This window comes from Manis pentadactyla, chromosome Y (assembly GCF_030020395.1).
Source record: "Manis pentadactyla isolate mManPen7 chromosome Y, mManPen7.hap1, whole genome shotgun sequence".
NCBI classification, from domain to species: Eukaryota; Metazoa; Chordata; class Mammalia; order Pholidota; family Manidae; genus Manis; species Manis pentadactyla.
In genome coordinates, this window is record NC_080039.1 from 35,202,831 (window position 1) to 35,226,173 (window position 23,343).

At 52.5% G+C, this 23,343-nt stretch overlaps 1 protein-coding gene across 1 annotated transcript in view; it reads left to right on the forward strand.

Moving 5' to 3' along the window:
- Positions 1-2,216: 2,216 nt before the first annotated feature.
- LOC130682068 (cAMP-dependent protein kinase catalytic subunit PRKX) overlaps positions 2,217-23,343 on the forward strand; it is a 58,425-nt gene continuing 37,298 nt past the window's right edge. The window contains exons 1-2 of the mRNA XM_057496198.1: positions 2,217-2,491; positions 23,079-23,247. Coding sequence (XP_057352181.1) covers positions 2,368-2,491; positions 23,079-23,247 — 293 coding nt within the window. The 5' untranslated portion in view covers positions 2,217-2,367. The remainder of the gene's footprint in view (positions 2,492-23,078; positions 23,248-23,343) is intronic.

Sequence of the window (23,343 nt, forward strand, 5' to 3'; positions counted from 1 at the left end):
CAAATGCATATATCATGAGATATATTAGAATATATTATAAAATTTATTAGAATATGACACATTAGAATATAATCGTTATACATATATTATAAACTCTGTGAAGATAACTGTACGTTTTCTTTTTATTTTAGCCCAGTATGTAGACACACACACACACACACACACACACACACACACACATATATATAGTGTATATATACACACATCTATGGATACATATACACACATACATACATATGTACAAACACATGCACATATGTTCTAAAAGAAGCATTCAGCACCTCCACAGACTAGCTCCTATGTCTTTTGTATTCAAGGACTTGCATCGGCGTTTTTTCTGAGGTTTATAGCTCCTTCTCGGCAGAGGCAGGACCTCATTCCTTTGAGTTAGAGGTGTTTCCCCACCACATCATAACGCCGCATCATAAGGGCCGTAATGACCCTATAATGCCTAGCTTAGAGGGATTTTTCTTTCTTTCAAGTAATATGCTGTGGTTTCTGAGGAATTTTTATGATCCCTCCAGATGAAAGCTGTTTGGTAACAGCAAAGTATTGTGAAACCTGCCCAAGATATTTACAGGAAGAGGTAGGTATGTGGTCAGGCTCCAGCTTGGGAGAGAAAAGGGTCAGAGTCAGTCGGTGACCCAGAGTTTAATCCTGAAAGTCTGTTCCTTTTTCCTCCCTGGGTTTTACAATTAAGAGGGAAAGGTATGTCCTTAATTGGGTGTGAAACCCAGGCTTCCCCCACCAACCAGCTACAGGGCACTTCCAAGGTCGAATCCACTCGGAGAGGCCCCGAGCCGCTGGGCCGCGCAACACACGAGGGGCAGCGTCCCTGTTCCAACCCGGCGCGCATTTTTCTCATTCCAGCTCAAGATTTGGCAACGGGCGAGTGGAGAGCAGGCCTCACGCCCGGGGAAAAGGCGATGCACAAAGTACAGATGCGGGTTAGGGCGAGGCTGGCTGCGAGGGGCCAGAACACCACACCCAGAGAGGGTTCTGCTTTGCTGTCAACCCCTCCCAGCCGGCCCGGCGAGACGGGCGTTGCCTGGTCTCCGTAAAAGGCGTCGGTTCTTCTGACTTAGACGCGGCCTGGCCTCTCTCCCAGACCCCGGGCCTAAGGGGCAGGACACTCCCTGCAAGGGACGAATCCCTGACATCCCTCCCAACGAGGGGGAAGCACTTTGCCCTCTCCCTGCTCAAAGTGTGGTCCGCGGACCTAAAGCCTGCATGCACAGCCCTGGGGGGCTGGCCAGGACCGCAGCTCCCCGGCCTTGCGCACGAGTGCAAGGCCGATATGCATTTTAACCAGACACGGCGGGGCAGGAGGGGGCCACATAAAATACAGGACGTCCAGTGGCCTCATTCAGATACACAGTAGGCATTTTACAGTGAGAGACACACACTAGGGATAAAAAAACACACCCAGGTGTCCCCGGAGCGTTTGCAACACTGACGAACAAGCTGCATTTGGCTTTCTACGTGTGAAATCCGGCTCCCCTTATTTTATTTATTTTGTAATGGTGCAATGTTTTTAATTACTATGGACTGAGCCGCAGAGGAACGCCCTGGAGGTGGGGCGCAGCGCCTCCGGCTGCAACTCGGCATCCCCGCCGTCCCAGCGCGCAACCAGGAAGCGGGGCGGCGCCGTGGCGTTTTATTCGCCAGACTCGGGGCTTCGTGCGCACCGCGCCGACTCCGAAGCGCCCTATCCGCGTTCAGCTCCCGGTGCACGAGTATTTTTTAACTTTACTTTGGCTGGAGCCACGCCCTCCTCGGCCCGGCGCGCCCGCGCGTCCCCGGGCACCGCGCGCCGGGGACCCCGGGGCCGGGGCGCCCCCTCTGTGCGCGGAGCCGTCCCGGCGCCCCGGCCGCGCGCTTGCAGGCGGGGGCGCGGCGAGGGCTGCACCCCCACGGCCGGCGGGCCGCGTCCGGGCCGGGCGGGCGGGCAAAGCGCGGCCCCGCCCAGGCCGCTTCCGCCCGACTCCCCCGCCCCGGCGCGCACGCAGCGCCCGCGGCCGCGGCGGCAAACCCCGGGCGCCAGGAATGAGCAGCGAGCCGGGCGCCCGTGGCCGGGACCCCGCCTCTGCGCCCCCCGCCCGGGCCGCGCCTCCCGCGCAGGCCGCGCCCCCGCCCCCGCCGCCCGGGCCCCCGCGCGCGCCCCCCGAGGCCGCCGGCTACTCCCACCAGCTGCTCCTGCTGCTCCTGCAGTGAGCGCCGCGCCCCGCCATTGTCCCCAGCGCGCCGCCGGGCCGCGGGGGGCGCACATGGCCGGGCGCCTCTGATGCCGCCGCCGCCGCGCCGCCCGCCCAGGCTGCGTCCCGGGAAGTCCGGCGCCCCGCGCGCCCCGGACGTGAGCGCGTCCCCATGGAGGCGCCCGGGCCGGCCGCGGTGGGCCCCGAGCCCCCGGAGAGCCGCGCAGAGGCCCCCGACGGCGCGCCCCAGCCGCCCGCCTACCGCCTGCAGGACTTCGACACGCTGGCCACCGTGGGTGAGTGCGGCGCGCTGGGGCCGGCGGCACACAAAGGGCTGCGCCCTGCCCGGCACGCCTGCGCCCTCGGCCCCCCGGGCGCCCCGAGGCTCGCAGGGCAACCCCGGCCCTGCCTCAGCACCTGCGGGCGCCGTGCCCCGCGCCCCGGAAGGCTCCGTACTCACCCCTCCTTCAGTCCAGGCGTCGCTTCCCAAAGCGCCCTGGTGCCTGGGCCGCCCGACGTCGCTTCACAATGGGGGACCTCGCGTGCCCCCAGGCCCAGCTCCGCAGGGACACAGACTGGCACCCAGTGTGCACCTGCGGACCTCACCGCGGCCGGCCTCCCCCTCTGCCCTGCTGTTCGGCGTGCATCAGACTCCCTGGGGCCGCAGCAGGACAGGTGTCGGTGGTGGTCGTTATGGGGGGCGGGCGGGGACGGGCTTGCAGACCGATTAGACATCGCCGCGCACGGCGCCCCGTGCTGTTCGTGTTGTGTATCCCAAACTAGGCGTTCTTGTGTGAGACGGCTTCTTCCCTTTGTTCTCTACCTTTGAACTTGGACCCCACGGGGCAGCTGGAAATGTAGGTTTCCAGTTCCCTGGGCGCCTGGATTCCCCGAAGCCGCTGGTTTCTGGGGCTGCCCGGACTGGGTCAGAACAGCCCACCCCTGTCGGGACTGGAGTCAAACTGTGGGCACCCAGAGCCCCGTGGCCCGTTGGCAACTCTGTTGCTAAAGGAGTGCGGCTTGTCTGGAAGATAATCGGGGTGGAGGACAGGCCAAGGGTGACCGTGGGGCAGGGCTGTTCAGGGACTTTATTGGGTTCCCCCGTGCATCGTTTGGAAAGGAAGTTAGCCTGGGGGAGCCCGGGGGCAGTGGGCTCAAGGTCGTGGTCTGTGCTTCTTAACACCAGCAGGCCCAGCAGAGTGGCAGGGAGGCGGCCAGTGGACAGACACGTCTCACGGTCTGTAGTGGCCTCTCTGCCCCCCTTGTGTGGCTGGCTGCGAGGAGGAGGTCGCCAGGAAGCCTTATTTGTCTCTCTTCTCCCTCAGGAAGGCTCTACTGGGTTGACTTAAAAGCTGCCTGTGTTTGGCAGGACGGCAGGGTGGGACAGATACCCGGACCAGCACCCGTACACGGTGGGTGGAAATACCAGGGAACCCTGGAAAATTGGAGGGCCCGCTGTCCCTTGGCTCACAGCAGAAGCAAAAGGGGGTTTCTTCAAGGCACTGTGCACGGCTCTGATGTGCAAGGTGCCCGGGCTGGAGGCCAGGGCACCGCGTGGGTGGGCACAGACGTGACGCAGTCTGGCATCTTCCGCCAGGTGGGGGCCCCGTGGGTGCTGCCAACTGGGCGTAGATGTCCCAAGAGTCAGCCTGCCCTTAAAAATAGAATGTCACCGCCTCTGGGGACAGGGCGGGTGGGTGGGGAGAAGTGAGCTCTTTCCTCCAGGCGTCTTTGCCTCTCTTAATGAAGAGGAGGCTTGTTCTCGAGAAGCGACCTCCTGGGAGCCCCCGTGGGCTGTGCGGGAGGAGCCGGGTCACCTGCGTTTGAGATGTTGGACTAGCACTGGGCCGGGACCCAGACGTGTGTATGTGACCCAGGTGTGTGTGTGTGTGAGATCCAGGTGTGTGCATGTGTGATGCAGATGTGTGTGTATATGCAAGTGTCCAGCCTTGGTAATATTTTCTGCCTTCTTTTTCCAGAGCCTCTTGCCTAAATATCGATTGAAGGTTCACCTGGGTATGATAAGGCTAGGAGACTAGTAATAAGCTTTAAAAAACCAATCATCTCAGAGCCTCCAGGGCCGTCACTATCCTGTTTCTGTGCTGCCGTCTCTGGCAATTTAGGATCCTTTGACGAGGTGTGGAGGGTAAGGTGAGGGTCGGCGTAGCTCCCCACCTTCTGGGGAAACCCATCCGGGTGGGCATGCACCCTGTCCATCCCCAGCTTGCATCTCAGGAAGATCAGCTCCTTTTGAGGTGCCCCTTGCTAACTGCCGCCCACCAAACACAGGCACCCAGAGGGCTCCTGTACTGTCTTCGGGCGTCTGCTCGCAGTTTCCTAGCTAAGCATGCTCTTCTCCACGACGGGCAATCAACCCACATGCCAAACAGATACAACACAAAAACCCCAAACCTCCCCATCCCCGCTGCTTGGAACCTTCTAGAATGAGTCAGCGTAGAAAGACACCTCTGGGGTTGTCCTCTGCCCCGAAGGGCGTTTTAAATGCTTGCCTCACACTTGTATGTATTCATTTTATCTGACCTCCCCTGTGTGTATGTGTGTCTGTGTGTGTGTCTGTGTCTGTGTGTGTGTGTCTGTGTGTGTGTCTGTGTGTCATTCTTTTCCTCCCCAGCCCGCTCTTGGGGTTGTCATCCCTGACTCTGGCCCAGGGGGAGGTGCCATGGGACAGAATGGCTGAGGCAGCCGCACGGTTGTGATGATGACATTTCAGCCCCCGGCAGAAGGCAGCAGGTGGGTACTGTGCCCTCCTGCCCCATTTAGCAGAGCCCGCCATGGCTGCGGAGAGGGTGGGCCGTCAGGGAGGTCCCGTGAGCCCAGGACCCCGTGGGAAACAGCAGCCGAGGTGTCGGGACAGCCAGGATACACTGGTGACAGAAGAGGTCATGTCAGTCCCCGCGTTCTGTACTTTCTGGAAAACTGGCATGGGAACCTGCAGAGCTCTGCGTCCACCTGTGCCTCACAAACCCAGGTAGTCGGGGAGAAATCTCAGCTCGCGTTGCTGGGAAGTCACATGGTGCTGGCATTTTTTTTTTTTTTTGGAGCAGAGCAAGGTCATACATACATGGGGAAACCCAGGGTCCAAGTGGCCACACCAGCCATCAGAGAGGAAGTGCAACCATCACCTCTTGCCTAGGAGACCCTGACCCCCTGAGCCGTCGGTCCCCATCCTTCCCCCTTCCACCAGCGCCCACGCCACACATCTGCTTTCTGTCTGCATGGATATGTGGGTCCTGTTTTCCTCTTAATTGTACAAATGGTGCTCCTTTCACGACTTTTCATCTTCAAGGGGATGAGCGGCCAGTGGGAAGAAAGACAGTGAGGTCATTTGCAGCCTGTTGTTCCCCAGCTCAAGAGAGGGGAGAAGAATGTGGGATGGGAAAGGTCAGATGGGGACAGGGCAGGACGTAAATCTACCGAGTGACAGAGGAGCAAACATCAGACGCACAAAACCCGCTGCCCTGGGCTCAGTAGTGTCACCCCAAATTCATGCCTTCTCAGGACCTCAGGATGGAGCCTTGTTTGGAAACAGTCTCTTTGCAGATGGGATGAAGGGCAGGGTGTGAGATGAATGTCATGGATGAGGGTGGCCCTGCACCCAGGGACAGGTGTCCTCCTAAGAGACAGGAGAGGAGAGACCCAGTCAGAGGCAGTGACGGGAGGGACAAGCCCAGGGCTGCCTGCAGCCCCAGACGCTGTTAGAGGCCGGAAGGAACCTCCCCTGGACCCTGTGGAGGGAGCAGGCCCTGCCCACCTGGACCTCAGAGCTGCCCCCTGGACCTCAGATGTCCGCTGTCCGGCGCCGGGGGAGGGTGATTCCCTCTGCTTCAATCCCACCCTGTGGCAGCCCTAGGAAGCTAATGTACCCGCCAGAGAGGATGGCAGAGCTGGCTTCCAGGCAGCTGTAGGGCATCAAGTGTTAGGTCCGCGACAGGCTTCTCCAAACCCCTCGGCCCATGTCAGGACCCACACGGAGCTCTGGGCTGGCGCTCAGATTCCCGGGTGGAGCGAGCCATGGAGTAGAAGCCTGGCCTCCCGGCCATCCCTGCTGCCGTGTCCTCGCCCACGGAGCGGGGTGTAGCTTCACGGCGCGTGTAGACCTGACTCCAGATCCTTCCGGTTTCCCCACATCGTCCCCGAGGGGGTCTCAGTGAAGGGCTGAGCCCCTGCAGGTGCTGGAGGCAGTCCCTCACCAGGGCCACTGAAGCCCCAGAGCTTGCTGACCTGTGACTCCCAGGGGCGCGTTCCTCTGTATGGGGTGGCGCGTGTGTATGTGTGTGTGTGTGTGTGTGTAGGCGCTGTTCATTCTCTTTGAGCAGATGCTTCTGTTTGCCCCCGTGGACGACTCCGGGCCATGTCATCATTGTCGTCATTAATATTTCCCAAACATAGTTTGGGCGCATCGTTTTCAGACATCCGGTGGTGTCACTTGCCTGGATTTGGAGCTGACTCCGCTCAGCAGATCCATCCTGCGGCAGTGAGAGCATTGTTCCCTCCTCTGCACGGGCACCACCTTCTCTTGCCTGGTGCCCGGAGTCGGGGGGCAGGCGGGTCCCCCAGGAAGCCCTCTGCGTTGTCTCCTATTATGATCCACACCGTCTTTGTCCCTGAATGCACTTCCTGTGGCTGCCGCATAACAAATTACCCCAAACTTAGTGACTTAAATCAACATATATTCTGCAGGTGAGAAGTCTGGCAGTGGGTTTCCCTGGGTTACAGTCCAGGTGTGGGTAGGGCTGCTTCCTTCCTGAGGCCCTGGAGGAGTCTCTTTTTTTTTTTTTCTTGCCTTTTCTAGCTTCTAGCAGCTGCCCTCATCCTTTGATACCTGGATACCTTCATCCGTCCGTGCAGACAGCCCCGTTGGGTCACAATCTAATCATGCTGCCTGCCTGCAGGTTCTGTCTCCTGCCCGTGTCTCTTATGCTTCTAGGGACCTCGTGATCCCACGGGACTCACCCAGATAAGGAAGGGTCTTCTCCCTGTTTAAGGTCAGCTGGTGATCACTGGCAATTAGCATTTGAAACTCAATTCTCCTTTGCCAAAGTAACATCTCAGGTCCTGGGGGCTGAGGCAAGGACGGCTTTGAGGGGAGGACAGTGTTCTGTCTATGGTATCGTGCTTTCTTCCTGTTATGCATTGCCTTAAAGATGGCACCACACTGAGAGCATGGTGGGCAGGTAGGTGCACTCCGGGCTGGCCCCCATCCTCCTCCAGTTGCTATGACTTCCATACGCGAGAGGCCCCCATATTACTAAACACCTGTCCCACTGGTATCCAGGAGATGGGCTCGCTCTGATGAGCTACAGATGTGGTACAAACCTGCATGCATGCATGCATGCGTGTGTGTGCACGTGTGTGTGCATGCACTTGGTCTGGGGAGGGGAGGGGCTCCCTGAGCTAACTGAAGAGCTTGTGTCTGCTGCACTTTCTGCCTGGCTGGAGCTCTGTTTGAGGGACGCTTCGTCACCTCTGTGGGGCCACTCTGCAGTTGCTGGGCAAGCAGAGCCAGTTCTGATGTCACAAGGGCACCCCAAGGTGAGGTCACGTAGCCTTACCCTCTAGGAGCTTGCGTCTGGCCCCGGGATGGATGCACAGACATGCCGCCGGTGCCGGTGAGCCATGCAGGACCAGCTCTGCACGGGGCGGGGGTAGAGCCGCGTGGATCCCGGAAACAGAGCTTGTGTCCGTCCAGAGGAGCCAGGCGAAGGCAGCAGAGCCTGTCTGGGGTTTGTTCCAGAGGTGTTTCGAGCATGTTGATTAATATGATAACAGGTATTTTTTTTTTTTTTTTTTGGTAAGCTTTGCAGAATTTCATTCCCGAGCTTACCTCATGGGACAGTGATACGCAACGTGATGAATGCTTGTAAGCAACACATTCCCCTGCCTTTCACGAGTGGGGGCTCAAATTCCGTGCTGGGTTGAGTGGACAGGATGCTTCACGAGGGCCCTTAAGTGGAAGTCCTGTTGCCATGTGGGTTGCAAGTAGGAGAAATGTGATACATAGCCAGTCCATGCTTTCCTGTCGTCCAGGGACTTATGCATGAGAGCACCGTTGGTGGTGTGGAGGCTCCCCTCGTTGGGGGACACCCTGTATGCAAGTCCCTTCCTCCCCCAGCCCTTCAGGGTCCTGCTCTCCGTGGTTGGAAGAGACCCCGTGGAGGTTGTCCAGGTGGGAGGTGGCTACTAGTTCTATGAGTCAACCCTACCCCCAGGTAGGCATTGTAGGGCACCTCCGGATGGTCCTTCCAGCCTCTTACTTTGTGGCAGCCGCTCCAGCGGGCTCCCCAGGGCCAGCTTCGCTCCTTGTCTCGGGAGCCACAATCCTACAGCGAAGGGCTGTGCACGTGCAGGGCTGGATGTGGTGGGCGAGCCCTGGGCTCCACAGAGAGAAGTCCTTTGTACTGTGTGGGGTGCTGGAGGGTGCCTCACATCTGCCCGGGCTGGGCAGACAGCAGGGGTCCCTGTGCAAAGCGTGCATGTATGTGGGCGCCACCCCTCAGGTGGGGGCTTACAGCCAGCCAGGGAGGGGACACCAAGCCAGCTTATGTCTGGAGGCGACTCCAGAAGCAGTCTTTGCACAGAGATGCCAAACTCCGGTTTGGAGCTCTCTCCCCACCTCAGAAGAGGGGTGACAGGGCAAACGGTCTAGCATTCCGTCTTCATGAGCAGTATTTTCTATCTGTCATTACTCTTTGAAAAAAAAAAAATCAGTGATGGCTCATAGTACCTACTGCCTGGACACGAATGGAAATGGTGGTGATTTTATGTCTGAAGGCTTTTCTTGAGTTCATCCTTGAACACGTCCTTAGTTTGAAAACACATTCGGGTGTTCCTGTTGTATGGATCTTTCCAAGGAACCAGCTTCTGGGGTCCTTTTTGGTTCATTTCTGTTTTTTTTTATTGGTTCCCTGTTTTCAACGTCATTGAGTTCTGCTCTCATTTTCGTTGCATCTCTCTTCCTCTGCTTGCATAAGACCTATGTTCCTCTTTCTATATTTTACCGCGTGGTTTGCTTTGCTTTGCCAAAGAGTTGTATTTTAATCGAGATTCTGGGCCGCTGCTTGGAGTGACCCACAGAGCCATGGAAGAAATCGAATCATCAGTGTAAGGAAACCGCTAAGCACACACCGTCTCTTCATGTCCTCAGACCATCTTCCATGCAGCCGCCTCGTCTTAGGAGCTGAGTGTTTGCTAGCTTCTGGCTCGTTGGTCCTTTTACTGAGCTGGGCTTTTTCCTGGGTTTGAGTCACTCTCTCCCAGCTGGAGTTGGCTTAACCCCAGCTTCCTTCTCCGAGGGACCAACTCCCACAACTGCTCCCCCCCCACCCCCAGCGAACAAGCCACAGACATAAAGTGTGCAGAAGACAAGCCAGCATCCACCTGCTCTAGAGGCGTGTCCCTAAATGCGATGCCTTTCACGTCAGCTGCCGTCAGTAGTTCTGGACTCTCTTAAAGAAAAAGTAAAATAACAGCAGGATCAGATCATCTCATACTGAGCCCAGGGTAGACGTTAGCTTTACAGTGTACCCCATCAGAACTTGGGGTGCGACTGGCAAAGCCATCAGGGCAGGGTTTGGTGGGTGGGGCTGTGTTCTGGGCCCTTTACCTCCTGGACCGTGAGAGGGCGCTTACACCTGGGGTGAAAGCATAAACCTCCTTGATGGGGCGGGTATAAATACGTGTCTTGGGGTAAAGGTCATCTATGCTGTGCTGTGCTTTTCTTCTTATGTTCAGTAGCATGTAGTACATGCACACACAAGATTACCAGAACATACACAGGTCCGCACACTCCCCATGCGGGTTTTGGCTTGATGGGGCGACAGACCTCTTGGTAGCTGAAAACGTAGGAATCTTCGGTTTTTGGAAGGTCCTCCTGAGTTGGGCTGACACGTGGCATGGGAAAAACAGTCTCCCTTCTGAAGGTGGCTTCCCGGCGTCCCTGCTGAGCTATGACAACAGGTGCACCCACACTCTACCCCAAGAGGCGGTTCATAAATTGTTCCTTCGGGGTGTCTTTGCTCCAGATGTGCACTATGCTGTGTCTCTCGGGGTTTCCAGGATGTTTAATTTGTAGCATGACAGGAGCCTAATCGGTTGTGGAAAACGTCCTGTGATGATTGGAAAGTAGAAGGCAGGGTGCTGACACAAATAGTCATCCAGTTGGGCAAAGAGTGGTTTTGGATTTTCTTGCTTTGACTGAAGGCAGATTTAACAAGAGGGCCATCAAGGCAGAGCGAGTGGCTTTTGTCAAGACTCGAGGACCTTGGGGGTTTTTATTGGCTTCCCAGTGGGTGGCGCGTGGCTGCCGTTTGGCACCTGTCTTTCGCGTTTACCCTGACTGCAGGGCTGCGCCGTGATCGGGCGGGTATACAAACATGTCTTGGGTAAAGAACACATTCTCTTGCTGTGGGTGGACAGGTGTCAAGGACAGAGTTGGGAGATGGACCCATTTATTGTTCTTAGATAATAATTGGGATTCTGTGCACTTACCCAGGTCAAGGGCTGCCTGCATTGTGCAAAGATTAGTGTTGTGTTTTCCCCAATTCAGGGCCACAGGGGACAATTTTAAGGTCACTCCGTGGGACCCTCAGATCCCCTCCCTCTCAGATCCCAGCTCTTTAGAGAAGTGAGTGTGCAATGGGAATTGCATCTCCCCGAGAACATGGGGGGTGGTTTTGGGATATCAGGAAGATTTCTGGGAGAAAGCACATTTTAGTCAGTTTGTCCAGTGGCGTCTTTGACCCTGGAGAAAAGTCCTGGTTCTGAGCAGGTATTGATGGAAGGCTGGACATCTGGCTGCAATGTCAGAACGTGTCATTCATTGAAGACTTTCAGAATGCTTGTCTTGGGTGCGTATCACACTCCCAAATGACACCGACCTAAGTCAGCGTAAGTACTGAATGAGAATTCCAAGACCACGTGGTAGATCCTAACAAATAAAACGTGTCCTTTGCAGAACGTAAGACAGAAACATGCTGAAAGTAAGTCGTGTTTGGAGAAGGGTGCCCTTTGCACAATACTTAAGAGGTGGAAGAAATTCCTCTTGGAAGAGCTCATTGCTGGAGTGATGGGGTGCTCTCATCAGCCCATAGTTCAGATGAAATTGCTTCTCCAAATGGCCTCCTGAAACCCGTGGGGAGTCCATGAGGTCACCACCACTTCTGTAAAAATACAAAAACATCACGTGGCTTTTTCTCTGTCCTTCTCACGTGGCTGTTTGGTGGAATTTCCAGGGACTTCCTCAGGGGTGACCAGATTGTCTCGGACAACCCATGGCACCTGTCCGCGCTTCCTCTGGGCTTTGTCTATTTCTGTTTTCCTTGGTAATGTGGGTACTGTCTCCAGATACAGCCCACACCATCACACCGTTCCTGTGCTCCTAGATATGTTTCTGGAGGGCCGAATGATCTATGAGGACTATTGAACTATGACCGGGTCTAAGATGATCTTGATTTAGCGTCTGCCTTCACTTTGACTGAGGAACGGCGGGTCCCGGGTCCAGCGAGTCTTCTGCAAAATGAAACGCCACCTCGTGTCGAAGAACAAGTCTCGAATTTTTCATTGTCTTACCTCCAACTGAAGTGGTCACGTCCGACTAAAAATCGCATTTATTTTCTTCACAAATGTGAACGTCCCTGTTGCTACTTAGATGTGGAGTCACTTTGCAAAGGCATTTCTTGAGCTGTTTCAGAAAATGGGTTATTAACCCATATGTGTGCCAGGCACCTGCAGTTATTGGCAGGGGGGACGTGAAAAGATAGGACACAGTTGATGGTTTTGAGAGCTTGCTAACAGAAATAATCGCAAGAAAAAGTGGACTGTGGTAAAGATTGTAGTCAAGGTGCCCAGGAGGAAGTAGGGATTTAAGAGCAGATGTAGGATTCTGGAGGGAAGTCTTAAGTACCAGCTTTGGCTGAGCTGTGTGAGTGGGAGAGACAGGGATATAGCGATATGTTAGGTCCAAATCGCGGGTGTCTCTGATACGGGATGGACCTGGGTGTTCCTGGGGGCAGAGTTGGTACCCCACCATATGTGTTCAGCCAGACACTGCAAGAATGGGTGAGTTGTTGAGGATATGTGGCCCTGGTGAGAGCAGTAACTGTTAGCTCAGTGTGAAGAATTGATGAGGGACCTTTGCCTCTTACGATTGTCAAGACAAGACAGAGACGGACAAAGATAGGAGGCCAGAGGTTCTAAAATGGGGGCGATTCTCTTGGTTGGAGAACTCAGCAGTCGGCCATTGGACGATGTTTCCAAGTTTTGGGTAGCTTTCCTTAGATAGGTGAAGGGCATCCCCATGATAAAATTAATATTACCATGCAATTTTAATACTGTTCCCCCGTAGCAGGAGTAAGTTGAGAGTTGCATCCTTCCCCTGTGTCACATGAAATAGGAATAAATCTCAGTCGCTTTGGAACAACATAGGCTGTGTGAGCCCCAAGTGTTAGGCAGATAAGACGGCTTACGCTTTGGACCCCTTATGCTGGCGTGACTAATTCGGCGTGTTGGGGTGGCCAGTTCCGGGCTCACCCGTCTCTCCTGGGGACTCTCTTTGTAGCAAAGGTCCTCTGTTGGGTGATTCCTGGGCGCAGCGCTGCCCACAGGAACTTGGCCATGTTCTGTGGTGGATGGGACACCCCAGCTGACTTATTATTATTGGATCTGACTTCACCTCGCTTCACTTTAAATAGCCACATGTGGTTGGTGAGCTCTGCAGGGGCCAGCACAGCCTTAGACGTTGAAGAATCTTTACCATGCGAGTAAATACAACCAGAAATCAGAAACCCATTGTTCCAGGAGTCTGTCCCACCCGGGCAGCTTCCCAGGGATTTCTCAGATGCCGTCAGCGATCACACTGTAAACAGCTTTTCAGTGACATTCGCTGCTGTCCCCGGAGTCTTTCTGGGACCTGAGATGAATTCCACATCCACAAGGAAGGCCTCTTTTTCCTAATACAGTTAAATGTTCAGGGATGTACTTAAAATTTCCAAAAGTGATTAATAATCGGCTGCTGTTTTCTAAACATCAATCGTGCTGCATTCCACACTGACCCGTTTTACAGTATCTTTTTATTTTTTTAATGGACTAAATCCCAAAGGTTACTTGAGGTTTCACTGGAAAATGCTTTCAAGTGAGCAAAACAGACTCTTCTTGAGAAGATGTAGTCAATATAATGATGTAGTCATAATAATTCTACAATAATGTTTTATATTCTATAATGATATAACAATATATCATTACATATATTTATCTCCCACCTCTCAGCCTTGGAAATATTGGCAGACTTCTGATGGGTACACACGGATGTGCACCTGACACACACACACACACACACACACACACACACGGATGCGCACCTGGAAGACACACACACACACATGGATGCGCACCTGGTAGATACACACACACACACACACACACACACACACGGCCTATCCCAAGTTTTTCTCAAACTACCAATATAGTTGATTTCCAGAAACACAGGGATAAAATAGACACAGATACCCCACGAGAAGGCAATGAGGGGTCGTCCTCAGGCAGGAAACCACATCCCAGGCCTGCAGGATGAAAGGCAGGCGGCAGACCATGGAACTAAAGAGGGGGAAGTGACTGCAGGAGACAGCTGGGCAGCACAGACCCCGGACATGCTGCAAACCTGGGTGAGGTGAGGAGCGAAGCCAGAGCAGGGGTGTCCTTTCTGAGAACTCCATGCGCCCCTGAAAGGTGCCCAGTGTGCAGAAAACCGGCAGTTCTGTTGGAGCAGTTTCCTCAGTAGAGAAATGGAAGGAAATGGGAGGCAGACACCCCACGGCAGAGCTCTCCCCATTCCCCTGCTTCCAGGGACCCCCGTCCTCACCCGCACACGGACTCTTTCCAAGTCGCCCCCTCCCCTGTCTCCTTACAGAGGAAAAGAACGCAAACCTGGGGTGGCTCAGCTCGCCGTTGTGTGCGAGGCATCAATGTAATCAAACACGTGTGATTCTAGAAAAAAGCAGATCGTTCAGGGAAGCTTAAAGATGGAACATTAAAAGAGAAAGGGGAACCTCACTGAAATGAGAAGAGGAAGTCTCGCATTGAGTCCTGTTTTTAGAGAACTTTTTGAGCAGATTCTGTCTCCATCCACAAGAATAGGATGTTGCAGTGGAGGTAAAACAGAGCTTTACATTCAACAGTTGAATGTTTTAAATACTTAAAAAGAAAGATTTCAGTAATCAAAGGGGCAGTGTTATTTGTTCTTGTGGACCTGAGTTATGGGTGTTGGAGCTGGTGGCCCTCAGATGCACCCCTCGACTCTAGACCTTCTCTGGAGCCCTGGAGGGCATGGCTTCAAGGCTGTGCCTCCTGGGGGGAGGGGTCCAGCTCTCCGTGGACACCCTGTCGGCCCCTCAGACCACTCCTAGCCTTCAGTCTGCCCCACCCTCCAATTTCCATTTAAAACCTATTTTCTCCAAAGAAAACATCTTTCTTGACCCTTCCACCAAGGTAAATTTCAAGCTTAGGTTCGTCTACACGCCTGTCTTCTGAAGTCATGCAGCCAAAACTGAGTCATTCATCACACTGAGCTCATCAGTGCGACGATGGCTGTGATAATTCCACTCCCCCCCCCCCACCCACCCCCACATGACAATGCAAGTGCACGCCAGGGCAGCCTTGTGGGGTCATTGCTCTTCGGAGTCACGGAGAACCGCTCACACACACAGGATCAATCACAACAGAAAGAATTGACTAAGTATTTTCTCAGACAGCTGGATTGTATTCAGAACAAAGTTGTCAGAGATGGAGATTTGTAAGTATTTTTCAATTGGCCATTGATATAATACAAGAATTGCATGTGATCTAGGGGGCAGGCCCTCTAAAGCCGTCCATTGTGGTAGCCGTGAGCCACGGTCATGCAGTGAAGTGCAGTCATGTAGTGGGTCAGTTTCAGTGGCCACATTTCAGGTCCTCAGTGGCCACCTGTGACCCTGTCCCTACAATATCGGATGGTCACCACAGAAAGTCCTACGGCACAGAGCTTGCCCTGTCATGCCTGTCAGTCAATCAGTCTGTCATCTGTCTGTCCATCCATCCATCCATCCATCCGTCCATCCATCATCTCTCTCTGGCAGTGGTTTACAGCCAAGAGCAGTTCTGCCTTCCCAGCCTCAGGGACCCTTGGCGATGTCTAGAGACATTTCTGGTCATCACCACTGGGTGGGGGACGCTACTGGGATCTGGTGGGTGCAGAAGGGATGCTTCTCAACACCCCACAGTGCACAGGACACACCATCCCAGAGAATTTATCTAACCCGGAATGTCAGGAGTGCCGAGCTTGAGAAACCCCGATGGGAAGGGTGGCACGTTCTTGGTAATTTGGGGGTGTACCTTGACATCACCCCATCCCATCCCGGATACAGTTCCGGGGCTGCGTCCTCACCCCCAGCCAGCTGGTACTGTGAGCGTTTGAAGGCACCACCTCTGTTCTTCTTGCTGAAGACTCACCCAAATGCCGTTCAGAGCGGCAGACACCGCGCTTATCTGAACAGCAGAGCTGAGGCAGGAATTCCAAGCATTTCCTTTATGCACCGCGTGTTAGGTCTGTGGGCTGGGGTGGGTGGGAACTTTCTGTGTTCCTTGTTTTCCTTTGTGCTTATGCATTCCGTATCGATATATCAGGAGAGAGCATCATTTAGTAAATAACTGCAAAATAAGACGACTGTAGTTCTAAAAACCTGTGTTCGATTTTTCATGCGACAGCTTCACCAGGTATGTGACTTGACTCAGGAAAATTTGGAGGCGTTCCATGTTTTAAGAAAAACAAAAAGCTGTCTAGACGACTGAACTGGCCCAGCAAAGCCCTCCTGCCCTGCACTGAGCCGAATTGGAGCCAGTTTATCAGCTCCACGTTGAAGTAAACAGTCCAAGTCTTAAACCAAAGCAAAACTTGGTAAGCTTATCTAAAAGCACGTGTTCTTTAAAAAAAACATTCTGCATATTGGAACATAATTCACGCCCCAAATGATTCATTCACCACTTTAAGTTTAATGAGAGTGAACGCTCATTCTTTTAAAAATACTTCTGAAATGCTGTTTTCCATAAAACAGACATCTGACCATATGTGGTCATGTGCAGCCGTAATGCTGAAAATTGGCTTGGAAGGAAAACTGCGTGCGGTAGACCAATATGATTTCATAGACTGCAGTTTCTAATCTTGTCTGTAGGTCCCTTGAGTGCTGATAGGTGAGGGAAAAGAACAGACTTACACAATGAAAACGTCATACATGAGGATCAGGTCGTTAATTGTGCAATCACTACATAGCAGTCATTTTCACGGATGAATTTGCATGAATCTAATGATGGTACAGATAAAACTTTCTGATAGTGCAAAAGTAAAAAAATAATAGTAATAAGACAATGACACAGCGAGATGTAGCCGTGTTTCTGTCCCCCACCTGCCCTCTCGCGTGACGCTGGTACCTGTAGTAGCACCTTCCATCCTTCTGCATGTGTCCATTCATGACATAGAAGCAGATGTCGTGACGGAGAGGGCACTGACATTTTAATGGCGGGCAGGTCCTTCCTTTCAATCTGCTTAGGAATGGCCTCTTCTTTGTATCGTTGTTTTAGACATTTGCAGACAATGTCACCAGTGCAAATGGTGTAGGAGGTAAATCCATTGCCTTCATTGCATGGAAGAGAGAAGTGATTGCCAGGGGTTCCAGGTAAAGGGGAGTGTTTGCTGGCACCTGGCCCATGTGGCATGTCTGATACTGAGTGTGTTGGAGGGGAGCCCCCAGATTGTCCCCAGGGCGCCCAGCTGACTCTGAGAGCCGTCTGCCAGGTACTGCCTCTTGTTATGTGCCTGTCGACCTTCCCTGCACGCCACCTGGAGCAAAGGGTGTGTCGTCCTCTCTGGAGTCGCGGTGGTGCAGAATTTCTGCCTTGGGGACGAGGACAGGTGGATGTGGTGTTCAGGCAGCCTTGGGTTGCAAGCATAGCCCAGACCCGTCTGCAGCTCCTTGGTGGGGAGTCCCTGAATCCCGTGTGGAAGCATGACAAACAGGTGTGTTCCCTCAAAGCGCCCACTGCAGAGCCCAGTGGCCAGCCAAGGCACTACCAGGACGGTGGGGGTGGGCTCTGCTCACTTCTGTGGGTTACCTTGTTGGCGCTGCCCTTTCACGTTGCTGCCTCTCAGCGCACAGAGGCCTGGGGGCGGCCGGTCCTTCCCCAGAGAAGCCCTGCTCCTGGGAAGTGTCCCGTCCCCCTCAGGCTGCTGGGTGTTTTCCCCTGCATTTCAGAGAAGACCAGGTCTCCGCCTTGAACGTGCCCACCAGTGTGGGGGCATCCAGAATTCCCGTGTGCAGGGCGCACACAGCATCCTGCGATCAAGACGTGCTGCAGATCAGAGGGCAGCTGGTGGCCAGCGACACGTGGCTCTACCACCTGCAGCACGATGTGTTGGCCCTTTTAACCACTGAGATCCACTCTCACTTCCCTTCCTGTGACGATGAACGGAGTTCTTAGCTCTTAGAACGTGGCGCCTGTTGTTAGGGAAGCAGACAAAGAAAGTAACGTAAGTTCCTCAAAAAGAAATCTGATCACCAGGGCCGTGTGGTCTGTGATCTCTGGAAGCTGCCTTTTATTTTCCATGCAAGCTCGAGAGAGGAGGTGGAGGCGCTTGGGGTTACTGGCCGGGCGTTAGAAGCCTTCAGCAGGCTCGGGGGCAGCGTTGCAGGGAAAACACTCGAGACGCATTGCCCATCGCTCGGAGCACCGCTCCTGCCAGGGACGAGGGCAGACAGGTGTTCGCGGGGGCCCTGGACACTGCTTGTGCCCCGGGCGGCTGTGTATTTGAACGGCATAAAGAATGGACTAGAAGCATGAAGCTCATGTTTTCATTGGTGGGTCAGACACACATCCATGAAAAATGCATCTATGCATTTTTGGAGACTCCCTACAATATCCCCACAGCCTCGAACCATCCTGTTCAGAACTGCTTCCCTCCCAGGGTGGGCCCAGGACCCAAACTGCACAGGGTCAGCATTTAAGAATTGTTTGTGTGATCGGTGAACTATTCCTCCCTGGGCTCTGTGGACAAGGTGATATTATTTATAGCAAACCCCTAAAAGCATCCACTCAAGTCATTTTTTTAGGGAATCCTAGCTATTTCTAAAGAAGGAAGACAATGTTGATTTCTCTTCTGTCATGGCTAAATTTCCCAGTCTTCAGCACCACACAGGAAACATTGTCATTTAGGTATAGGCATACAAATGCTTTCACACCTTTAACACATCTTCACTAATTTTAGTCCTGATGGTGATGTGGTCCAGTGGTTGTGATAATTATCCTACTTCGGTTTTTTTCCCCCATTATTTGTAAAACAGCATGTCTTCTGAAGCATTCCCTCAAATCTTCTGTGTCTGTGCTTTCTGTTGTCAAAAGAGTGGCTATGCCCTTTGTTGTGGAGTAGTTATTTCCTTAATGCCCAAGAAGAAAGTATGTAGAATAATGTCCTGACAGTCTCCAGTGTAAATTAACAAGAGGGGTGTGTTCCTAAAACATTGAGCTGTGGCCAGACTGTCTTGGGAAAGGTACAGAGATACTACGTATTTCATTCGATTGCTGAGTTTCAGCAATAAAGCAAAGGTCATTGGGAACCAAGACAGTCATATCATAACATCCAAGTGCATTACCTATATACATTTTTAGTTGAGGGCACTACGTTTGTACATGTTGACGAACTGCTGAGAAATACATTCACTTGTAGTCATTCAACAATGACACGCAGACACTATTGACAAAAAGGCGTGTGTCATGTGGCTGCCTTTTTTGGTGAAACCTCCTTGGGCGTCTCAAGGAAGCTTAACGCCAGGGCTGTTCCCGGTGAGGACAGGCCACGTGGACTTGTGCCACCTGAGCAGAAGACCAGTGATGGCCCGTTTGTGCAGAAAACGTTCCCATTATCACGTGTCATTTCCCGCTCTCTCTGGTCCTGTTGGATGAAGGGCCTCCTTGGTCTTCCAGGACCTCATCTTCCTGTATATCTAACATCTTTAAAGACCTCATTTCCAAATACAGACATATTCACAGGCACCAGGCATTAGCAATTGAACATACCTTTGGAAGGGAACACAATTCAATCCTGAACAATGGGGGGAGAATTAGAATGACCCCCTTTAGGTAACACGGAGAGAAGCCAGGCCGGCTGTGGGGTGACTCCCTTCCAGCCCACAGGGTGAGCCAGCCTGGGGGGACCGAGCTAGGTCCTTGGCATTGCCTCTTAAGCACAACTCAGGCAGGAGGGAGGGGCCCCAGCGGGGTTCAGGGCCGTGCCTGCTGGACGGAATAAGAGGACGTGGCCTGTCCCGTTTCTGATGACCCACCTGCATCCCAGAATAAAATCCAGAGTTGTTCATTTTGCCCCTTTTGCAACTGCTCGGCATTCTATGCTACGTTCCTTGTTGCATTCTCTATCGATTTTTCTGAAGTCTTTTAAGTTCCAGCAAACTTGGGGGGGAAAAAAAAAAAAACCTCACACAAACTTGAATTTGAGTTTTTTCCCAATTCATGGACTGTTTTGCATGGTGGACTTTCAAAGACTAAATAAGGGTGTGTTGTGGTGGATGGTGTGCTCCTTTCCCGAACCCGTGGAAACTCCCTCCCCTGAAAACAGGCTGTGAGTTGTTCTTGGGTGGCGAGGATGGTCCATCTCTTTTGAGGAGGAACAATGCGTTTTCTGTTCTTTCTCACACCTTACTCTGTTTCGTTTTGTTTTTAACCCAGCCGTGACTTCTGAGTAGAAAGGGGGCTTTCCAGTGCACGCTATGCTGTGTTCGTGGTGATTCTGTTAATGTTTTCATTCTGCGGGGTTGTCTAGACACACGGACAGAGGTGCTGCATGTTGCTGACTGTGGAGTGTGTGTACACAAGGAGGCGTGTGTGCATGGAGAAGCACCTTGGCACACGCCGACGGCGTTTTTCTGGCGGCTTGGGATTACATAAGCGTGGAAATCTTTTCTGTCCTCTCCATCCCCCTAGACAGAAAGCGTGCATGAGTCTGTGTGGAGTCTGGCATGAGTGCTTGGGGTGGGTGGGGGTGCACACAGCAAGGAAGAGAATGGCAAAGGCTTTGAAAGGCCAGGACTCCCCCGCTGGGGAAGAGAGGGAGCCCAGGTCTGCCTCACTCCCATGTTTATAAACACTGAATCACACACACAGGACGGCCATAACTTGGAACCATCTCCCTCATCTGGAAAGTGAGCTGGAGAAACAGAGATATCTTGCTAAAAGAAAAACCCGTGTTAGACCAGCTATGGCAAGGGTGCACCCCCGCCTTCTCAAGAGATTGCTAAACGTCACTCTGCCGCCTACGGGAAATCCACGGCCCGCCGTGCGTCGGAATTTGAAATTACTCACAATTTGGGACGGTCATCGGGTGTGCATGTTGATTGGCACATGACTCTTTCTGTAGTGAAATGAGTAAATATTCACACAGAGGGCGATCAAGACCGAATCGTTTCATATTAAGTCAGGCGCAGTGTTTTGGGGCCAGGTGAGCTTGGGAAGACGCGTGTAGACTTTGGGATTGTGGGGAGGGAACTGAAGAGCCCATATACTTGATTTTCAGCTTAAATCTTTGACTGGGAATACCTTCCATGTAAGAGCCGCCTCCCAAGTGAGTCCTTTTTCTCTGTCTCACATAATGTCCCAGCTTGGGGTAGAAAAGACAGGGGTCTCCAAGGTTGGGCAGAGGGAATTTTTTTTCCTTGAAGACTCCTTTTATCAGGGAGGAGATGTCTGGCTTTGAAAAAAAAAAAAGAAAAGACTTCTTTAAAAACAAAAATTTCTTGACATAACATTATACCAGTGTCAGGTGTACAAAGATGATTCGATACATGTATTGCAGAAGGATCTCCACACAAAGATGTGTTCTCTGTTTCTCTGAGTCTTGTCTTTATAGATTTCACGTATCAGTGAGATCGCACAGTATTTGTCTGTGTCTCGCTTATCTCACTTAGCAGACCATCCCCAGGGTCCATCTGTATCATTGCAAATGGCAAGACTCCCTTTTCATAGCTGCATAATATTCCGTGTGCATCTAACCAGGCAGAGGCAGGTCATATGACCAATCCTTAGCTGCAGCAAGGCTAAAAAACAGACTTGCCTACTTTCTGAAGGGAGATAACTGAGAGCTGGAGGTGCATTTTGGAAAGTGTCCTGACACCAAGCAGGTTAAAGCTCTGCCCTTTTTTTCCGCCAATAATGATCAACTTCCAACACCATTTATGTCATGTCTGCTTTTAGTTCCTTGTAAGCCGATCGACTTAAAAATGATAGCACGCCACATTTTCCCACCTCGAACGAGGTTGTTTACCTGTGCAGCTGTGCTCACACTGTGGCATTGAGGGACTCCCTGTGTCTCCCAGGCTAATGCAGGCGTTTGCTTGAGCACACAAGAAACCTGTTTTCATTTCTGTGTGTTTGCAGCTCACGCGGCGCAGAGAAAGCTGAAATGACATCACGGACGGGCATATAAGAAAGTCTATTGAGTCCCAGCTGTGTTGTTTTTCTCATAGTCATCGAGAACTGTCAGTGGAGGGTCAAAGACAAATGCTAAAAAGACAAAGTTTTACTTGTAAATACACTTAGGTAATGAATGGGTTCCCTCTGGGCAGTAGAGACAGATAATACAGAAGAAAGACATCAGAATGTCAAGGCCGACAGCCTCCTATTCATTTTAAACTGTGAGATGTTTACTTGTTTCATAATTACATACTCTTGTTTTTGAGGATATCCTTTAAAAACATACTGTCACGCACCATTTGCTTTTTTTCTTAGTTTTTGTAGACCCCTTTCTACATGTGCTCCAGGAAAACATTCGATGGGAGACTTCATTTAAAAGTCAGAATTCCTTATCGTGCCCTCCCACAGCCCTCCCCCCACAAGGCGAGGGGAATTTTATAGCTCGGGGATTTTGATGAATAGAAAATCGCAATGATAAGTGTTTTGCTCGAGTGTAACTTTATTATTTTTCACGTTAGTGTGTGCAATTCCAAACTCTAAAGGAGAAAGAAAATCAGTTGCAATCTGGTGGTGCCGGAGGTGTGTTTTTCTATCAAGCCATCCTTGAATTCTGTTTTTTCCTTCTAGCACATCAGATTGATGGACAGAGAGCCTTTATTATTATTTTTTTCCAGAAAGCACTATTAGTTAGCCATTCTCCATTCCTAGGGAGACCGCGCCCACTGTATGATTGTTCGGATGGTGACTGGGGAGCCACCATACATAAGACACCTCAGTGCAAGGCACCCCAGGACTCAAGACATACGGATTTCCATTTTTCTGCCCTCTACTTTACCTCTTCTCTGGCCACAAATTAAACTCGTTTGGATCTTTGACCTCCTGTTGGCATTGAGTGATTGCCAGCCTGCATGAAGGGCAGGAAGGTGTGCACCATACCGTTTCCCCCTACCCCACATGGAGCCTTCTAGAAATAGGAAGGGGCTACAGAGAGAGGCAGAGGGGAGGGCATTTTGGTTGAAAATGTCCTACCTGGGTACCAAACAGGGTTGGTTTCCTTTCCTGTGTGTCACGGTTGCAGTTTTTAAATGTCCTTTCTTCTCCATCATAACAGATCCCTCTATATCCTACCTGTGTAGGTGTGTACACCTGTAACACTGTCCACACCCATGGCAAATTTTTTAAACCAAGAGGAACTGCTTTCTGCACATTACGCACGTGTCTTTGGGAGGAAGTTTGTGGACCTTATACCCCGTCTTTACCTGGAAAGCTGTCAAGAAAAAAGACATGCTGAGGGAACGCACCCCCCCATACATTCCCTTGCTGCATTTCCTGATGGAGTCCTTCCTGTTCTCGCCCCTGCAGGCACAGGGACGTTTGGGCGGGTGCAGCTGGTCAAGGAGAAGACGGCCAAGCATTTCTTCGCCCTCAAGGTGATGAGCATCCCGGACGTCATCCGCCTGAAGCAGGAACAGCACGTGCACAACGAGAAGTCGGTGCTGAAGGAAGTCAACCATCCGTTCCTGGTCAAGCTGTGAGTCCTCCTCTGGGGGCTCCTCCCCACTCCCTCCCCTTGGTCCCCACTGTGGGTTTCCTGTGGACTGTTTGACATCTCCACGCAGATGCACGG